Genomic DNA, 20,765 nt, shown 5'->3' on the forward strand with positions numbered 1-20,765 from the left:
AGGAAGGAGAAACTCACTAATAAGAATTATTTTTCCCTCTTAGAGATTCCAGGAAGTGTTTCCATTGGCCCATAAACCTTGTGCTAGTGAGCTTATTCCTCCATTCTAGAACTCACTTTGGAGGAATCCAATGAAGAAGTTCTCCAAGCCACGTGATCGCTTCCCTTTGCAAAGTCATCCATGGCCTGATGTCATTACTGGCACCACTGTTCTATAAATAAATGTCCAGCTATAAACAATTTTTTAGGAAATTTGTCGTTCACAAGACTGGACAGAATGCTGGTGCCTGATAGAAATACTTTTAGAACTACCTCAAAAATGTTACAATCCTTTGAAAAAAGAGAAAAGATAGATGATATTAATATAGGCAAAGAAAGAAGAAAAGATTCCAATGCATCCAGGCAGAGACACTGACCCAAGAGGAATATGACCAGCACCGTGTGGTCTCAGAAGTGCACTTCTCCCAGACATCACAAAGCTGTCAACTTATCAGGATCCATTTCAGCCATGAAATAATGCATCCAAATTCCCTAAAGTACAGTTGCCGAAGAACTACTTCTGAGATGCTGAACACTCCTCAAATACAAAGAAAACCAAGAAGAAAGAAAAATAGCACTTCCTATCACTTTCCATCATGAAACATGAGATTCTCTTGTGTGGGTTATCCATTGAGGATCAGGACATCCCAGATACATCAATGAGTTCTAGTGGGTTTGAGATTAACCTGTGTCTAATTCACCAACAGTAGAATTCCACATACATGATAAAACTGGCACATTACTCATGTGTGAGCATCCGTGAGCTCATACTAACACATACATATAGTGATAAGTGGCTCATCCAACAAATACAAATTAGTGGTCCTAGTCAACAAAGGTTCCCAAGTAATTTTTATGTGTTGAATGTCGTTAAGTGCTGAAAATATGAGTTAACAGAAAACAGTATTTGCCCTGGAGTAACTCATATTTTAGAAGAGCTATCAGATAATAAACTAGGTACGTGGGTGTACACTACTATTAGTACTAAGAACTAACGGGAAAACTTGAGTATCAAAACCAAGTGGAGAATATTTTTAAATGTTGTGCAAGTCATTCAGGAAAGTCTTCACTAAGATGATTGTCTGATATAAAGTTAGTTTATTATCCATGAGTAACTCCAGAGTTTAATGTCCGGGCAGAGGGAGCATTCTATGAGAAGATCTTGAGGCAGGGGCTTGCTCCCTGATCTTCAGAAACATTGAGGCATATATGTGGTTGCAGGTCAGTATGGGGAGATTTGTAGTTGAGGATTGTTCATGGGGAGGATGGGGGCAATCATGTAGATAAGACAGGGATCACTGAGACTGAATGCTTTGAAGGACTTTGAGCAAGTGAGTGATCCCATGCTTTGAATTCATTTTAAAATTAGTTGTAAAGCCCCGAGTTAAAATTAGAAAGTAATTTTAATAAAGTTATAGCATCTTAAAGAGATCCAACTTTTGAAAGAAATTTCTCAGTTTTAACTTTAACATTTGCCGAAACCTGTTCAACTCCGGGTTGCATCTTGCAGGGCAGTGGTTTTTGGAAAGTGATCTCCATACAGACTCATTTCTCGTCTCTCTCCTGCATCTCAGAAGCCAGAAATCTGGGGATTGCATTCCCTCAGCCTCCCCACCTTTGTGGGGGTGGGGGGTGGATGAAATTTACATTCTGTCATGCCTTTGTGAAAGATTCGGAAGGGGAGGGAGCAGCTGAGAATTTTCCTACCAGCTTCAATGTGGTTCACAGCTGGCTCAGCTCAGAGCATGGCTGTGTAATGCAGGCATTTGCTGCAGTGTCTTGACCTCTGGGTGGCAGCAGCCACCTGCAGAGGTCTATGTGCACCTGGACTTCTGCTTTCTGAAAGCTAAAGGCCCTCACAAGGATGATAGCCTCCCCATTCCCAGCAACAGTGGTCACCCACCTCCTTGAATTATATCCTCAACTTGCTTTGTGTTTTCCTTCTTGATTCCTGACTGACAGATTTCATGCCAGATTAGCTCTAGACCGTCAAAGGTGGGACTATTGTCATTTGATCTGCTTGTATTTGCCTACAACGATGACCTCTTTAGGTTTCTTAAGATCAGTACCCTGGTTGTAAAAAGCTTATTAAAGAAAATAATTCAGGAGATCAAGTTGGTTGTGGAGGAAAGGGAATGAGAGCCATGGGGGACACCAGTTACTTCTGACTGGCTAGGACTGCAAGGAGATAAGAAACTCAGAAGCATTACACTTGGATCAGGGAGTGGTCTGAGATCCAGAGAACCTCTAGGCCAGTGGTTCTCAACCTTCCTAATGCTGTCACCTTTTAATACAGTTCCTCATGTTGTGGTGACCCCAACCATACAATTATTTTCATTGCTACTTCATAACTGTAATTTTGCTACTGTTATGAATCATACTGTAAATATCTGTGTTTCTCTATGATCTTAGGTGATCCTTGTGGTAGGGTCATTTGAACCCTAAGGGGTCACAACCCACAGGTTGAAAAACACTGCTCTAGGCTTTCCTTACAACCACATTCTCCATGGCCGTGACTCCCCTTGAAGCCATTGCCTTGAAAGAGGAACCCCAGTTTCTTGAAGAAGATCAAAACCGTTGCTAACTGTTTCCAGCCCCTGACGGATGGTCATGTCCTACCCCTTTACCTTCAAAATGCTAAGGAGATGCTACATTCAGTTTCACTGCATTTTTCAAACAAATCAGTTTTGGAGACTATTAAGATCCAGCAAAGAAGTTAGGAGAAAAGACTACTTGTTACAGAAGACATGTACTCATAGGGGCAAAGATACACCCCTGGTAGGACTTCTGATAAATAAACAACACTTTTCCCCCTAAACTATGGCAAGTTCCCCATGGCATTAGCCCAATTACTTAAAATAGACATGATAGAAACAGAAATGGTCACTTGTTGATTTCATGTCAGCACAGTAGGTAGCCTGTAATTTCCAATGTCTAGGGCAGGATGAGGCAGGCTTTAGAATAAAGCTGGGCTGGAATGGTCTTCAATGTTAGGCCAAGCTTCAGGGATGTGTGAGGAGCATTCTACACACAGTGGGCCCCTATTCAAAGAAAGCAAGGGTGAGGACAGCCTGGGTTTATGAAGGAGGGATTCAGCTGACTGCCTAGGCTCATGATGGCTCCGCAAGGTATTTTACTATTTGGGGGAAGAGGGATCATAGCTCAATTGAGATAATACAAAAGGGGATAGCTTTACCTTAATTTGTCAACTTTAGAAACATCTAGAACAATAGTAATAACTATACTGGTGATGACACTACTAATTACATCTTGCACTGGATGACAGATGCCAGGCACTGAAGGACTAAGGACTTTCCAGGTATTAGCTCACTGAGTCCCTGCCACAAGAGCTCTATGAAGAGGCACTGACCTTGAATCATAGGTTTGTGTAATCTGAAACTCTGAGAGGCAGTTGCCAGCTTGACAACACACAGACAGTTAATGATAGAGCTGGGATGAGGCCTTCCTGACTCCAAATCCAAGATGTTAAACACTGTACTATCAAAGTATGACTTTTCTAATTTCTTTGGGTCTATGCCTTTGGGGAGCACTGGGGCTTTTCTGTAATAATACCATAGCCTGTCAGCTTATCCACAACATCCCTTCTTACAGTTCTGGAGGCTGAGAAGCCCAAGACTAAGTAAGGATCTGGAAAACGCAGTGTCTGGTTCAAAGGGGGCTGTCCTCTTGCCGTGTTCTTATGTAACACAATATACACAGTAATTACCAAATCCCTTTTACAGAGGCACTGATCTGCTTCATGAGGGCGCCTTCCTCATGAACTAACCACCTTTCAAATCCCACCGCCACCTCCAAACACTATCGTATCAGCTATGATTTGAGGGGGGGTGTCCATAGCAGCATATACAACCATGTGCCCTATAAATTCTATTAACTCGCTCAAATCAATCCATCCACTATACCCGCTGCCACCATTCTATTAGCAAATGTGATATTCTTTAAAGAATGATGGCAGGACTCTCCTAACTGGTCTACTGCTGTGGGATGTTCTGTATGGCAAATGTGTTGCTAATTAGTCAATAAATAAAACACTGATTGGCCATTGGCTAGGCAGGAAGTGTAGGCGGGACAAGGAGGAGAATAAAGCTGGGAAGTGGAAGACTGAGTCAGAGAGACACTGCCAGTCGCCACGATGAGAAACAGAATGTGAAGATACCGGTAAACCACGAGCCATGTGGCAAGGTACAGATTAATGGAAATGGATTAATTTAAGCTGTAAGAACAGTTAGCAAGAAGCCTGCCACGGCCATACAGTTTGTAACCAATATAAGTCTCTATGTTTACTTGGTTGGGTCTGAGCGGCTGTGGGACTGGCAGGTGAGAGAGATTTGTCCTGACTGTGGGCCAGGCAGGAAAACTCAAGCTACAGTCTGCCTTCACGGATCTGGCCCCACTTCTAATTTGTGTTCCACATTCTATCTGACAGGAGAAATTCAAAGCACAAATCTAATTCTGCTGCACCTGCTAGCTACAGAAAATACTCTAAAGGCTTAAAGTATATATCCATCCCTTGTAATTTTGAAGGGCGGTACTGTGTGCCCTTAGATGTTTTGAACTTTGAAGCCCCCCATCCCCCAAGCTGCGGCTCTCTTTTTCCTCATTAGTACCATTCCCCTGTGAAGTCTTGGTTCAGTTTTATCTCCCTAGGAAAGTCTTGATGATTTATAAGTACATATGATCAACATCAATCAATCTTTCCCTCTCCCTGGTGACACTGCACAACCTACTAAGTCAAGAACCAGGTTAGGTTTGACTTACCACAGAGTCCCAAGTGCTCAGCACACTTTTATCCAGGTGCTGTGTGTTTAAGCAACAATTATTGGATAAAGGGAGCTGTAAACAACCTTCCCTGGTTGGGCAAAAATGGCAACCCCTTTCCAGCGGTCTAAAATGAGCTCATTCCTTCTGTGGAGGATGAAGTGGAGCTGATCGCAGTTCAATTAATCAGGGAGCCAGCATCAGCCACACAGGGACAGTATGCTTGTCTGGTCTGAAAGAAGAGGGGTGAAGGGCCATCAAGGACTTTCTCTTACTTGGAGCTACGTTTCAGATTTCCCCTGTAATGTCTTCTTTCTCGGGCAAGTCAAGCTCTGAACACAGAGGATCTTACCTGTAGCTCATCTTCTTACTCCATTTTCAAGACCAGCTGGACAAATTGAGTCTGTGACTATGGGGATTTAGAGGGAGAACCAAGATTATTTTCCTTTTGAGGGACAGGCTTACAGTCTGGTGGCCGGGAACAGTCAGGCTCTGGTGTCTATTCCTACAGGACTGCTCTGAGCTGTGACAGGGAGAGGCAGGCAATACATGGGTTGTCATTTCAAACTCAAACATCCTGAACCATAAGGTTCTACAATTAGAGTTTATTTCCGGGATAGGAATGTGGTTCGTGGCAGACCAGTGGCAAATAAATAAATAAATAAATAAAATCTATTGTGATAGGAAGTATTTGCTTTTGCAAAAAATTAAAAGTGAAACTCAAGGAAAGGGAACACTGGTTTAACTGATTTGTTTAGAGTTTTGTTCCAAAACTGGAATAAACAAACAAACAAATAAATAAAACTATGTCTGTTTCTCTGACAAATATGCCAACCCAAAGCAGCAGAGGGCGGGACAGGGTTCATCTGGCAAATGTCTCCAGGTCACAATCCACCCCTGCAGGGGAGTCACAGAGATGGGAGCTTGGGGCAGGGGTCCACCATATCCACAGTCAAGAGCAGCGAGAAAGAGAAATGAACACACCCATGCTGCCTGCTCACTAGCTCAGCCGAATTTCTTTACCATGCAGTGCAGGGCCAACCTTGGGGAAATGATACTCTCACCTACAGTGGGCTGGGCAAGTTAAAAGTCAAATCAATCACACACAGCTATGCCACACAGGCCAGCCTGATCTAGAGAATTCAGGCTCACCTTTGGAACCAGCCATCACAAGTAGTGTTATTTTGATGGGATCTAGAAAATGGTTTTTTTTTTTAAGGAAGGTAAGTAGTGGGGTGATGTCTGCAGGTGACGGAGAGCAGGAGACGAGGAGAAACCACATCTCCTTTATAAAGTAATCCATTCAGTGAATTTAGAGAGCAAACATGATTTTGTTTCTGTTGACAGTGCAGAGGGTTCTTGTTATCTCTAAGATTCTTGCAACAGAGCTTCAACCAGCCTCGGTAATCCTTGTGGACTTGGACTTCATTGTTGGTGAAAAAAGGCCGTGTTTGACTTTGCCTGGAAACCACCACACCACAACAAAATAAATCTCTCGAGGCTCCTAGGCAACGTGGGCTCTCTTGCACCAGGAGAAGGACTCATGAAGGATTGTAGTGGCTCCACCCTGTGAACAGTGGGTCCAAAGAATCTACGGATGCTCTCAAAACCACCACTGTGAATAGCCAAGGAATTAACAGGACGATGTCAAGCATCATTTCAAGAAATCAAAGTTTTATAAAACAGTATCCAAACAGAAAAGTCTGCCTAGTCCCCCAGCATCCTTGTGACTGATTCGACAGCCCAGAGGTCAGCAGTTAGGATGTTCTCTGAGGCAGATTAAGAAAGAGTCCATAGCACCCGTGCTCCTGTATATCCTTCCTGGGACCATCAGGAACCTCTGGGCCATTCCAAACAAGTTATCTTCAGAGGCCAGTTGTGCTGTGGAAAACACGGGCAAAAGTTACCAGCCAGTATCATGTGTCAACCCTAAGCTGCTGAGACCACCTTGTCCCCCAGGAAGGGGACCCCTTGGCAAAGGCTTGCGCAGAAAGTGGGTCACAGAAGGACTCTGTCTGACAGAATCAGTGGCCAAGCTTCTCGAGGAGGTAGGGAGAAGCCCGCAAAGCGCCTCCGGGTCCCCGCCCCTAGCTCTGCGTGGTGACCTGCACATCCTGGGGCTGAGGAGGGGGTGTGGCGGGCGGGGTTGGGGGCGGAGGTGCTGGGCGGGTGCTCAGAAGCTGAACCCCGCCAGGGCGACCTCCGCTGGCGACGGGAGCAGCAGCTGCAGGGGGCGGGAGGTGGGGGAGGCCTAACCCCCTGGTGTGCAGCCTGGAGGAGGGACCGATCCTCTAGGCAGGCAGGGAGGGAGGGCAGAGCCACCAGCAGCCAGCGCAGAGCAGTGCGTGTGTGCGCCAGCCAGGAGCACCGGCCCACACCGGGCTGGAATTGTTGTACTCTTGTCACCAGGGCATCCTGGCTCCTGCAGCCATGCAGACAGCGCCGGAGCCCCGGTGACAGGGCCGGGGTAGCAGCGCATATACCCGGAGCCGCACGCAGCTGGGAGGAGGCGTTCGCTCGCGCGTCACCTCGCTGCTTGGAACCTGAATAAGGCCGGATCAAGGTAAAGAGCGAAGGTAGAGAGACAAGAGAGGAGAGAGATGGAGGAAGAGACAGGTGCAAGGCAACACACTGCAGCAAGTTTGTGCTCGCAGGCTGACGCGCCGCGAACCTCAGGGAGAGGGGGTGGCGGCGGTGTGTGTACGTGTGTGACACTCCTGGAGAAGGCGACGGGGAGGTTGGCTAGCCTCTTTGCATCTCGTACGTACATATTCCTATTAATACCCGCTCTCTGAGTTGTCATTTCCGCTGCTCACTGCACATCCCCTGGGCGCCAGAGATGCCCAAACGGCAGGCAGCCACCCTCTTATTGTTACGGTCCTCACTGTTGCTACTATCAGACGGGGAGATGCGAGAGTGTTGAACAAATTCTAGGACCCTCCCTTCCTCCACCCCCAGACTATTTTAAGAAGGGCTGGGGGAGGGAAGATGGGTAGCGGAGAGCCTAGGGCTGGAAGACTGCGTAGAGGCCCAGGAGACTTCCCTGGTGCATGCAGTTGCTTCCAGGCGGAGCCTACACTAGAGGGCAAGATAACTTTCATCTACTCTCCAAAAAGACGTTTTCCAGAGAGGCTCTGCACCTCTGAGGGAGGAGTCCTGGGAAATGGCGGTTCACAGGGAGGCAGGTGCATCATCGCAAAGGGCAGGAAAGTGCAAAATGCAGCAGCTACCAGAGGCCCATCGAGGAAACACCCCTGGGAAAGGAGGCTGGGTTGGATATAACTGCTTGATGCTTCAAGTTCAAGTCTGGTCCATACCAGGCCCATCCTACTGAGAAATGTCAGCTATTCAACCCTAGCTCCCTGGATCGTGTTTTGATGAGCTTTTCTGTTTGGGATGGAAAACTTTTATGTATCTGAAAATCTGTGAATACTACAAAACCCCCACCAAAAAATTACCTTTAAGGGTTCACCTATTTCCCTCTTGACCTAAGGAGAATCTACCTAATGTAGATTTAACTCAACATTTAATATGGGAGCCAGACCTATGCTATAGAAAACACAATTTTCAATCAGGCAAAGGTTATTAATATGACCTACATCTCTATGAAATGCTGATTTAATTGTGAGTCATGAGGACTGTTCTCTGTGAGAGGCCCTTTATTCTCCATGATAAAACAATTATTAATGTGGATAAAAAGTTCCTAACATCAGAACACGCAACTAAGATGCACATCCATTTTTCTTGTGTTTAATGTCTGTTTATATTACTTTGTGGCAGATGAAGAACAAAATGTGCCTGGTCATGACTAACTTAATATGTTTCCTGTTGAAGATAAAAAAAAATATTCAGACTGATTGTGATAGTATTAGGCATTAAGAAACATTTGCTTACCCCTGGGGGTTACAGCCTCATTTGTATCTTTTTTAACTAAGGACTCTTTACAAGCTGTCTCAAGATCCCCACTGTCCCCTAGAAAGAGCTCTTCTCTTACTCCCAGGGAGTGAGGTTCAGAAAAAGCTAGTTTACCATTTCCAGATCATCTATAACTGCTGGCTGCTGGCTCCCTTACTGGGTCCTGCATTTTCATAATTACTCAGTATACCCAGCGTCCTACAAGGAGGAGGTATGACTGGGCAGAACCTGAGAAGCCCATCACCAGGCAAGGTGGGTGGCATGCTCACAGCTCCAGCTCCAGCTGCCACACCCAGTGGCCTGCCTGTGACTGGCATGCAGGACTCAAGGCTGGTTTGTGTGGACATCCTCCTCTTAACTATTGGTGCTTCCTTGCGGTTGAATCTAACGAGAACTAACGTTGAGCAAGAGGTGAAATGCATGCATACCCCAAAGTAAGAAACAAGGGTGGCAGATAGCGTGGGGTGTAATTCGTACGCTGAGGTTGAATCATGACACTGGTTTTCAGCTGGGCTGCCTTGTGATTATTTTTTCACGTTCTTATCTTTCTATGAAAAGTATCATTTCTTCTTATTATCCCAAGTAGTTCTTAATTGTGAATAATAAACAGCATTTTCCTGACAACCTCCATGCATACATTAATAATATACTTTAGTAACCCAAGGGAGTCCTTTTCTGGTTTTAGCCGTCTTAATGCTTATTAATTCATGCCAGTACTAATGGGTGGGCAGAGAAAAAGATTGTGTTTAAAATTGTGCATTATTTCGAACTTATTCCCATAACAAACTTTATTAGAAAGGAGAGTAAGATAACTTCAGTTTAAATCATGGATTTCTCTACATGCTTAGACATTTAATGAATAGTCACACTTCATTGTAAACTTACTTACATGCTTATGGTCTCAGTTCCTGATTTCTGTGTATAAATTAGTGACATCACGCCTGATTAATGCCTGGTTGGACTTTCCTGCTAATGTCTCCTAGTACTGAAAATGCTACTTGTATTGCACTGGGGTGAATCTCTGTGATCCAGTACTACTTCTCCTACTGCCTCAGTTTACCCCCTTTTAGTTGCACAAACAAGGGAGTGCTGGAGTAGCCTATTGTGCATTTTGAGTAGAAATGGGGAAAGTGACATCGTGATACCTCATCACTGGGCTTTTCACAGGTGCTGGTGTTGAGAGGAGAGGATTGCTCAGCTAGAGAATCCAAATAACAGAGGCTGAAGTGCCCCTGCTTCCTGCGACACCAGGACAGCAGATGGTGCCTGTTCCCACACTGACCTGGGCGGCACCCTTACAAAGTCAGCCTACTCTGTTTGTGTCTGTCACCTGCTGCTTTGCTACCTAAGCAAGAAGGGGGCTTGTCTGCCTTGCTAACTGCGCTGACTGACTAGATATTGTACGACTATCCCTCACAAATAGTTTCTTTATTACATATATTTCTGTGAAACAATCGACATGAGCATCCTGCTTTTCTGTGTAGTAAGGTAGATATACGTAGCCACACCAAACCTCAGTGGTTTCTGGGAAGATGTGGAGATGGGGCAAGGACTGTTTTATCAGTTGGCATACAACCCACTGATGATGTCCTTCCTGTCCATCAACCCACTAATGTCCTTCTTGTTCATCAGTTCACTGATGTCCTTCCTGTCCATCAACCCACTAATGTCCTTCTTGTTCATCAACCCACTGATGATGTCCTTCCTGTCCATCAACCCACTAATGTCCGTCTTGTTCATCAACCCACTGATGATGTCCTTCCTGTCCATCAACCCACTGATGATGTCCTTCTTGTTCATCAACCCACTGATGATGTCCTTCCTGTCCATCAACCCACTGATGATGTCCTTCTTGTTCATCAACCCACTGATGATGTCCTTCCTGTCCATCCCAATAACTTAGCCTTACCTCCCATCTCCACATCCCTCATCTCCTAATCTCTGGCAACTATTGAAAACCACCTTTATAACATTGGCAAAGTGAGATAGATCAGGGTGGTTCTGGACCTGCCCTTCGTGATGTGCATAGACAGTTCATGTCCATGTCTGCTGCTGCAGAGCCAGTCTCCTCAAGGGCCCAAGGACCACGAGTCCATAGTTGCCTGGCTGTCACTCATACTATTGGCAAGCACAGCTGGGAGCCCTTTCCTAGTTCTGGATGAGTTCTCACATCACAGGTAGAGAAAACAAGACAAAGGAAAGAAAAAGAGAAACCAGTGATTTTTTTTTTCTGAAGCTGCATGCCAAATGTTACATATGTGCCTCCTTATTTATTTTGGCAGTGCTGGGGATGAACTCAGGGCCTTACACATGGGAGGCAAATGGCCTATCGCAGAGTCTCATAACCCCAATCCCATGCTTACCTTTCCAAAACTTAATTTAAGCAGGATAAAATTAAACACAAATCTTCACAAGTTAGCTCTACATTATTGGTAAGGAAGCAAGGCTCACAGAAGTTTATGCTCCTTAAGATTGTGTGAACAGGGTTGAGGAGATGTCAGTGAAACGCTTGCTACAGAAGCATGAGGATCCTTAGAGCCCACCTAAGAGCCAGACACCATGGTATGTAATGGACATAGTAGGATTTGTGGGGTTCACTGGCCAGCCAGTCAAGCTGAGCTGATGTAGGCTCAGTGAGAGATGACCTCTCAGAAAATATGGTGGGGAGTGATTGAATAACACCAGATATTGACTATGGCTTACTCCCCCCCCCCCCCTCATCAGCACATACAGAAGCAGATCAGAGATCATGTGAACAATGCAAGAGTCAGCTCTAGGTCTTCCTTTGCCAGAATCTGTGCATTTTCTGGAACTTCATCCTCTGGCAAGCTATTGTTGAAAAGTTCCACATGCGAGATCCTCACAAAACTACCCCGCTAGCTGGCACAGAGGGGAGTTTAGAACTTGTATTTCCAGAATCCCAGTCTCTCTCTCCCTCTCTCTCTTTAAAATTTCCTTTTCGTTAATTTGAAATTTCTTATTAATCACATGACCCTGTTGTGCCAGTCAAAAGCAAGCAAAGCATAATTTCACAATATTGGGTGCGTGTGCATAGGCAAATGATGAAAGTGAAATAGTTTATCTCCGCGCGGAAAAAGGAAGGATATTGCACCAACTCTGTGTTAAAGAGGAAGGGGTTCGGTGGGGAGGCATTATTTCATAGAGCCAAAATATTATGCCCTTGATGAAATAATTTTAAAAAAATCAATATTGAATGCTCAGCACATGTCCATGGATATAGTTGGTGTCAATGGGTGAAAGGGGAAGGCAAGAAAAGATGAAGTCCCAAGGTTAGGGTGTAGTTTTTAACATGTACAAGGTCCTAGGTGCCAGCAGTACAGAAAGAAAACAGAACATGTTCCAGTCCCTTTGCCAGGGATGCTGGCACCCTTGTTAGAGTGAAGCAAGCTTACGGTGTGATGAGAATGAGCCAACGTGTACTTACCCTCATATGGATTATTACTTCTAAAGCAATATGGACTGGGGCAGCCAGAGAAGGCACAAGGCAAATGGCGTCCTAGGTGAAGTAATTAGCGATACAGTTTCTTTCTTCAGCTTGGAGTTTTTACGGAGAGGTGGTATAAAGGGACCTTAAGACCCCCCCCCCCCAAATATTACTGATTGCATTATGAATCCTTAGTGTCTCCTAAGACACCTCAGTCTCCTCTGTTCACCATGGGAATGTATCTTGCTAGATCCCATACTCTTGGCTGTCCCAGACCTGCCTAATCCTAGCTGACTCTTTACCAAGCTTTGTAAAGTTCACTTCCTCCATATTTCTTCAACTTTATCTTCTATTCACTGTCTCTCCTATCTGTCTCCCACCTTTATTCCTGAGATGTCTTCCTTACCCAACTTCCTGGGTCTTCCAACCTTAGCCACCCCAAATATAACCTTGAAAATAGTAGTCAGGTTGGGGATGTAGCTATGTTAGTAAAGTGCTTGCCTAACATGAACAAAGTTATCATTTCGATCTCTAGAATGGCACAAATGATGCAGAGTAGTGAACATCCATAATCCCAGCACTGGAGAGTTGAGAGCAGGAAGAAAAGTTCAAGTTATCCTCAGCTCCATATCAAATTCAAGGCCAGCCTGGGTTCCATGATATCCAATCTCAAACATACAAGCATCAGTAGTTGTACTTCTAAATGATACCTTCTCATTGCTGGCCCAAGGTCCCTGACTGGCTTCTTGGTGAAAACCAGAGCCACGCTTCTGAGAATGCCTGAAGGGCCTTCTGCCCTCTTCCTCCACCAAAGCATAGTACTTCAGTAACAAAAGTCAGAGCATAGTACTTCAGTAGTGAGGTATCATGCTGTTTCTCATGTTAATGCCTTTCCTGAACCAGGTGCAGCCTGGGAAGCGACTTTCATCTTTTCACTTGATCCACTCACCTAGACTCAGCTTAGATGTTAAGTCCATCTCAGGACATCATTCCAGAACCCCGAGATTGGCATAGTCCCCATCTTCTGTGTCCCTGTAGTTTTACATTCATACTTGCTCCTGAAAATTTTTTTTTTAAATATCTCTTCTAAATTCCTCTCTCACTATGTTCTACACTCCTCAAAAGTAGGTTCTGTGCCACATTTATCTGTATGGTCTCAACTCTGAGCTCAGGATTTCAGAATGTGTGAGCTGTGTGGTGGCAGCAAAACTGGGTACATGTGAACAGAAGCAGAGAAATCATAGTTTCATGTGGGGAGAAGTGGGATCAATTTATTCTAGGATTAGTCTTTTTGTGACATGGATATGAACAAGAGGAAGGAGAGAGATGCAGTAATTTACAGAAAAACAAAACAAAACAACAGCAACTTTTAAACTTGCACTCCTGGGGAGAAAGTGTGGGGCTGCCTTAATCATCTGTAAACTCCGGAGCTGATTAGGGATGGGTGTCGTAGGGTAGCCGGATTGAAACAAATTCCTGTTTTAATTTTTTTCTTAGTGTCTGGGATTGAACTAAAGCCTTGTACAGACTAGGCAAGCAGCCCAGTACTCAACTATATTCCAACCCAATTTCTTCCTCCACCTCTACTGTGTGTTATGAATAGTGATGTCAATAGATATACACATGGTGGGTAGATTCTAGATAGGTAAGTCAGCATGGATGGAGATCATGGAGTTATAGCCTTGCATTTTAAGGAAGCAGACTTTCTAAGCCCTCGAGGAGTGAATTATGATGAGGTCCCCTGAGATGCTTCTCCTACTTCTGGTCTGCCAATTACAGTAGCTCTTGTATGTAGGCAGGTGGAATGCTTTCCTACAGGAGATACGATCTGTTATTGGGTTGAGGTATAGGTCATGACGCATGGTTATATATAGTTATTTCTCCCCCTCCACACCTCTTGAAGATCCACCCACTGAATAATACATCTCTCACTTTCAAGATGCCAAGTGCTGAGTCCTACTCCTTATACATATTCTTTCCAGTAGCCTCTGTCTCCCTAGCTCAGTGGGTCTCTGTCTCCTGAACTGAAGTGAACAATTAGTGAGGTCTTCCTCTTCAGCACACCCTTTTGACATCTGAACACACATGTAATGTTTTCCACCCTTTTGCAGATGGTCATCTCCAAAAGATACGACCAGTTTCACAGTGATGCAGTTCCAACCAGAGACCAATATGCATGAGTATTTAGAATGTCACTGAAAATAAATAACAATTTGTCATTGAGTCTAATTACTTGCCAATCCTTTATTCACTCATTATATGCTTTTAAAGCACATGTAGATTCATCCTACTTAATTTTTTCCCTTCAAGCGAATGGAACATCGTGTGTGTGTGTGTGTGTGTGTGTGTTGTGCTTGCTTTAGACTTTTTATTTGGCCGTTGTCCTTTTTTCCCAGCCCATCCCTATTTCCTCTATCATCATCACGTCCTGGAGACGCAGAGCGACTGACCATAAAGACTGGCTGTACACAGTATGACCTTCGTTGAGTTTCCGTCTCTGGAGGCATTACTCTTCTTTCTAATTATCTTGTTCATAGCCAGACTTTGTTCAGCTCATCCCAGGGTTCAGAAACCCTTGTTCACAGTCCATTTCTCAACGTCAAGGTTTCACTAATTACTTGCCTACCTCTTTTTCACCACTAGAATGAGAGTGAGCAATTGCAGAGACTCAAGAGAGGTGCGAGACAGACAATGTGCCGTCTGGTTAACTCACCCTATCCCAGTCTGACTATTTACTTTGGAATCTTTCGGTATTGGGAAGAAAAAAAATTAAGCCAGGCCTAATTTTACTTCCTAAAATGAGAATATTTGGAAGTCATATTTAGAGTGGAATAATTTATATATTTATACGTTTTGTTATTTGTTTTAATTTTTGAGGTAATATCGTGTATCCCAGGCTGGCCTAAAAAGCCCTCCCCTTCATTCCCCATGTAGACAGTGATGACCTTGGATGCATGGTCCTCTTGCTTCTACATCTTGAGCACTGGAATTACAGGCCTGAGCCACTATGCCTGGGTTATTTTTGGTGAGGATTGAACCTATGCCTGTTCATATGCAGACAGCCAGGCTGCCAATGAAGCTACATCCTTAGCTCTATCTATCCTGCATTAATTCATCAAATTGTTATCAGAAGCTAGGACACGATATCATTCTTGAAAGGTATACAATGAAACAATAAAAAAGTCTCTAAAACAATTAAAATCGCATAGATAAGGGGATATCTAAACATCAAGAAATGAGGTTCAGCATTTTGATTGTAAGTTATAAATTAGTAAATTTGCACTTTAAAAAGCAAACAATACAAGCGAGCCTCTCTTGTGCAGAGTACATTTTCCAGTGTCATATTCACGAGCTGACTTGTTTCAGACAACCTACTTTCTGTTTTGTTTTATCACATACTGTATTAGTTACTTTTCTGTTACTGTGATAAAACAGCATGACTGGAAGGAACTTAAGGATAAAGGGGCACATTTTAGTCCGGAGGCATAAGCCAAAATGCATCGCGGTGGGGAAGGTATGGCATGGTAGCAGGTGTGGGAAACAGAGATCACATGTCATCCACACAAGGAAGCCGAGAGAGGAACCAGAACGTGGAGCGAAGCTGTTAACCCTCAAAGCCCATCTCCACTGATATTCTTCCCCCAGCAAGACTCCGCCTCTTGAAGGTCCCATAACCTCCCAAATAGCACCACCAAACAGGGATCACATGATAAATACGTGAGCCTATGCAGGATGCTTCTCATTCAAACCACCACACATAGCATAGGAATTTTAAAGCTTGCTTAGTGCTTTAAACTTTCTAATGTTTTCTCTGTTAGTTGTTTCCCTTGACAGTGAGTCAGACATTATTAGAGTGCCATAGGGGATCTTCTCATTTTGCACTGACTAAGGTGGTTGTTTTTCATATTGTACTTTTGTTGGTTTGTTTTTCAGGTTCTCGAGTCTACCTAAGAACGCTCTCTTAGAAAAAAGGAGAATGTGTGGCCCACCGTGTTAGAACGCTGCCTCCTCACTGATCACCATGAGGACTTGCGGTTTGGCTGAGACTCGAAGGCTGTAGACAAGACTGCATATGTCATCGGAAGCAGCATAGTATCACCCTGCACTGAGGGACATCCTTGGTGTCCGTTTCATGCTACAAGAAGAACCATGGCAACTGCCAGGGCATCTTCCAGATCCCATCGGGATATTACCAACGTGATGCAGAGGCTACAAGGTGAGCTGGAAATGTAGCTTTTAAATATGCTCAAATGTGGGGCGTTTACCCACCACCCCCACAGTTCCCCAGAGTTTTCTTGAGTGCGAGCAGCAGGAAATATTAGATAGAAGGATTTATTGCGGAGAATATCGCGGAGATAAACAGATAGAAAATAAAGGATAGCCTCGAGAGGGCCTGGAACCTATTCCAACGGGCACCGACTGTCTCTGCCCCAGGGTTTTTATAGAGATGCCAGGGGGTGGAGCAAAAGACCTCCTCCCCCAGCACAGCCAAGTGCAGACCATCTCAGACACCTGCACTCAGGCCCGTGGTCTAATCATCCTCTATGCTGACCTGCTGGGTAAAGCCACAAGGAACCCGAGAATGGGCTCCCACACTCAAATAAAAGTCTCAGTTTATCTCAGAATATCTTCTTTTTTTTTTTCTTGGTCTTTCATTCAGCTTTATGGAGTTATAGCAAAGAAGAGACTAGACTGGGTGTCTTTCATTTTAGTATTTTTAATAAGTCCATGCTGTCTTGAGATGTCATGTGTGTCATGTGCAAAGAAAAGAAAGATATGGCTCATCATGATTGTGTCTCTGCTTTAGTGTCCGGTTGTAAAATCACTTATGCTAGTGCTGTCCTGACGGGGTTGCCATGGTAACGCTGGACAAGCAACTCCCTGTCCAATCAGAGACCCAGGTTCACTGAGAACTTCCAGTAAGGTGCCCTAACCTTGTGCTTCTGTCTGTACTGATTGATTTGTGATATCAGTATGAGCTGGACCTCCCTCCTGCTTATTATTGAAGAATCTGTGTCCAATAAAACAACAGATCTGGCTGAAAATAGGACATAGACAGACCCCCCACCCCACAAGACTGAAAGTTCTGATGGGTTTTATTCAGCACCAATGATCTCAGACTTGAGTTGTACGTCTTGATCTGTGTAGATGGAATCGTGTCCTTTGACTATATGTCTTTGCCTGTATGCCTGGGAGAAATTACTGAATCATATCATGCCCCAGTGGCATCGTTTACAAACGATGGGAGGGAACCTGATTAGGACCCCTATCAAAATGTGCAGAAGATTGTTTTGGCTGTGGAAGATTTACCTATGAGTTCGTTAAAGGTGAAATTTTCCAGCCAAGCTACAGACTGACAATAAAGAACGGATGTGGAAAGATTTGAAGGGACTCCTGCAGGGTCAGATTACAGTCCTACGCTGTATTCTTTATTTTGTCCTTGGTGAATGACAACCCCTGTTATGGAGGCCTTGACTGGGGGTGAGAGAGACTGAAGAGTATTTATGCTTTAATGTTGTTTTATTATTTTTTGTAATGGATGTATAAATGGCTTTTCCTGAGAAATCTGTGGAGGAGAGAACAGAGCTGAGGCTCCATCTCTACTCCACACCAGGTCTGCTTGATATCTGTGCATTTACATGTCCCATTTGCAAAACACAGACCCAGTCCCTTACTCTTGGACCCTCCCAGGACTATGTTGTGAAGCTCAAGGATATTAGATGGAATTTGTGATATAATCTATAAGTGCTGCAGTATGGTGAATTGTTTAGATAGTCATAGAAGAATAATAGCTTTGTGATGTGTCACATTCGTTTTTTTATTGTTTAGATTATTTTTAGAAGATTGTTAATGGTTTTATGTATTGAGTGCTGTGTAAAGCTGGTGGTTTTGTTATATAATTGAATGACTATACTTGTACATCTTTTTTTTAATCAAAGTTATAGAAAGTCAGAGGGATATCTGACAGTAATAATGCCGAACCTTGGAATTTGGGAAGAGAACATTTCTAAGCGTGAATCATCTTGTCTGTATAGCTGATTGATGGGCAGGGGTGTGAGGTCTGCTGCAGAATGTCACCTCTATCGGGCTTCAGTGGAAGAAAGAGGGCGGGACGTGAAAATGATCGTGCTGGCTGTCTGCTACCACATTGATCTGCTGGGTTAATCCCGCTGATTCAGCCAGCAAAGGGCATTTTCTGTTCTCATTGTACGTCCCCAAGATGCTTTACATCCGCAAGGGGTTAGCCCTTCTGGCAAAGGAGAAGAGTCATCTGTCAAGGGGATTTGGAAGCCCTGCTTACTCACTGGAACCTACTGACAAGTGATGGAGATCCTCATAACTGAGGACTGGCATTATCATCCAGAAAATTAAGACCAATGAAGAAATGAACTTAAGGAGATATGAATTTGTACTAATTTAAACAGAGCCAGATTGGCTGTTTTCAAAGTTAAAAATCTATAAGAACGTTTTCCAGAGCCTCCATATTCATTGCCTTAGGAGATAACACACAATTTTTTTATCCCTCCCCCCAGATTTTATTTTCACTTCAGAATCATGAATAACCAATAAAGAGCAAAGGACTTTCAACAATGGCAACCTGGCTTTGCCCTCTTGCTTACTTTATCTATAGCTTCGTTGTTGACGGTTTTCTCTGCTTTTAATGTGCAGTCCCAGCTCCCTGAATTCAAGCACAGACACAGATTGTGACACAATTCCACTGCTACTGTAGCAGTTCAATCTTTCACCTTTGCCAATATTTGTGCTTGTCTGAGCATAATGTTTTAGGCTGGGATCCTGAATTATGGATGAGCAGCCAGACTGCATTGCAGAGTTCATTTACTCGTAAGAAAATAAATGTTCTATAACTTAGTCGATCAATTTCGATCTAAGCTTAAAGGAAAACATGGGAAGATATTATATAATATAGACATCTAAACATTTTAAATGCATAAAATTAGTGTATATATTATATATGTATGTATATATTTTAAATGCTAAGAAGACACACTTAATAGAAGTTCCTGAGATTACCTTGGGTATACTGAAAAAAAGTGTCTCAACCCTTTTGTTTACAAATATTTTTGTAGACAGAGACTGTATTTTAAAGATTTCTTCATAGTGCCTCTGGGTAGCATTTACTTAGAATATTTGTTGACTTTTCCCAGCTACTTCTCTTTTATTTGAAAATGTTGAATTTCATGGATTTCCAGATGAATATGTCAATGACAGGGTGGTATTGATGTAATCTTACAGAACAAGTGCTAATTACCAAAACAGATGGCAATCAGCATGATAAACCATATATGGAAAGAGGTCTCATAAGTGTGTAACGTTAAACCAGCATTGGTGGCACCCATAATGCAACACTCAGGAAGCTGAGGCAGGCAGATCTCCCAGTTCAAGGCCAGCCTGGTCTACAAAGCAAGTTCCAGAACCTCTAGGGCAATACAGAGAATCCCTGTCTTGAAAAACAAAAAACAAATACAAACAACAAAAGAGTAATTTAAATCTCGGTGTTTGGTTTTCTCTAAGTCCACTATAAAACATCAAACTAACAAAGCACTTGATTGAAAAGTAGTATAAAATAATGAAGGCTGGGCAGTGGTGGCACATACCTTTAATCCCAGCACTTGGGAGGCAGAGCCAGGCAGATCTCTGTGAGTTTGAGGCCAGCCTGGGCTACAGAGTGAGTTCCAGGACAGACACCAAAACTACACAGAGAAACTCTGTCTCGAAAAACAAAAACAAAAACAAACAAACAAATACATAAATAAAATAATGAAAAATGAAAACCTCACTTTCTTGCTATTTAAAATGAGGAAACAGCCGGGCGGTGGTAGCACACACCTTTAATCTCAGCTCTTGGTAGGCAGAACTACTTGGATCTCTGTGAGTTCGAGGCCAGCCTGGTCTACAGAGCAAGATCCAGGACAGGCACCAAAACTACACAGAGAAACCCTGTCTCGAAAAATCAAAAATAAAATAAAATGAGGAAACAGGAACATAAGGTAGGAGGAACCTGGTGCCCTGTGAAGTTTCTAATTCTTTTGTAATTCTTTGAGATATGAAATTTTATCCTTTATTACTCTGACCCAGTGTCCCCTCTTATACAACCACAAAGCAATAACCAAGCCAAAATTATTCTATGTTGACTGAAAGTCTGCTTGAGACTCCCTTTTCTTCCTATAGGAATGCTCTGTAGCAGCTTCTCAAGTTGAAGCAGACTTGCATCATTCCTCTGTGTTTTGGGAAATCGTAGATGAATAAGTGTTTGATAACAAAAGCAGTGAGTTAGGACCTCTTAAATACTGAAATTAAGATAAAATTAATCAAGACATTTAAAAGCAAAGGAAGAAATGATTTAAGTTGGATACCAATTTGTCTACCCTTTAAAAACATTTGAATTAGTGTTCAGTTATAAGAATGTTTGAACATAACATCCCTTAGAGAACACACATCTTTATAATATGTTGCCACTTAGCTCTGTAGGTAGTTTTGGAACTATGATGTTTGGGGCATATTTGTGTGTTCATGTTAGTGTTAATTTTATGTGTACTAAAGTGTCTATACTTATATACTGCTCTGGG

General features: G+C 43.4%; 1 protein-coding gene across 17 annotated transcripts in view; it reads left to right on the plus strand.

Moving 5' to 3' along the window:
* Positions 1 to 7,098: 7,098 nt before the first annotated feature.
* Positions 7,099 to 20,765, plus strand: part of Syne1 (spectrin repeat containing nuclear envelope protein 1) — a 477,641-nt gene continuing 463,974 nt past the window's right edge. For 10 of the 17 annotated variants that reach the window (XM_052750933.1, XM_052750946.1, XM_052750935.1 and 7 more), the window contains exons 1-2: positions 7,105 to 7,380; positions 16,111 to 16,393. In XM_052750933.1, the coding sequence (XP_052606893.1) occupies positions 16,327 to 16,393 (67 nt within the window). In that variant the 5' untranslated portion in view covers positions 7,105 to 7,380; positions 16,111 to 16,326. Of the gene's footprint in view, positions 7,381 to 7,560; positions 7,578 to 16,110; positions 16,394 to 20,765 lie in introns of those variants that run through there. The other 7 variants (XM_052750942.1, XM_052750937.1, XM_052750943.1 and 4 more) reach the window with 3 other exon arrangements.

Source organism: Peromyscus californicus, unplaced genomic scaffold, assembly GCF_007827085.1.
Source record: "Peromyscus californicus insignis strain IS unplaced genomic scaffold, ASM782708v3 Scaffold_22__1_contigs__length_63687245, whole genome shotgun sequence".
In the NCBI taxonomy this organism is placed as follows: Eukaryota; Metazoa; Chordata; class Mammalia; order Rodentia; family Cricetidae; genus Peromyscus; species Peromyscus californicus.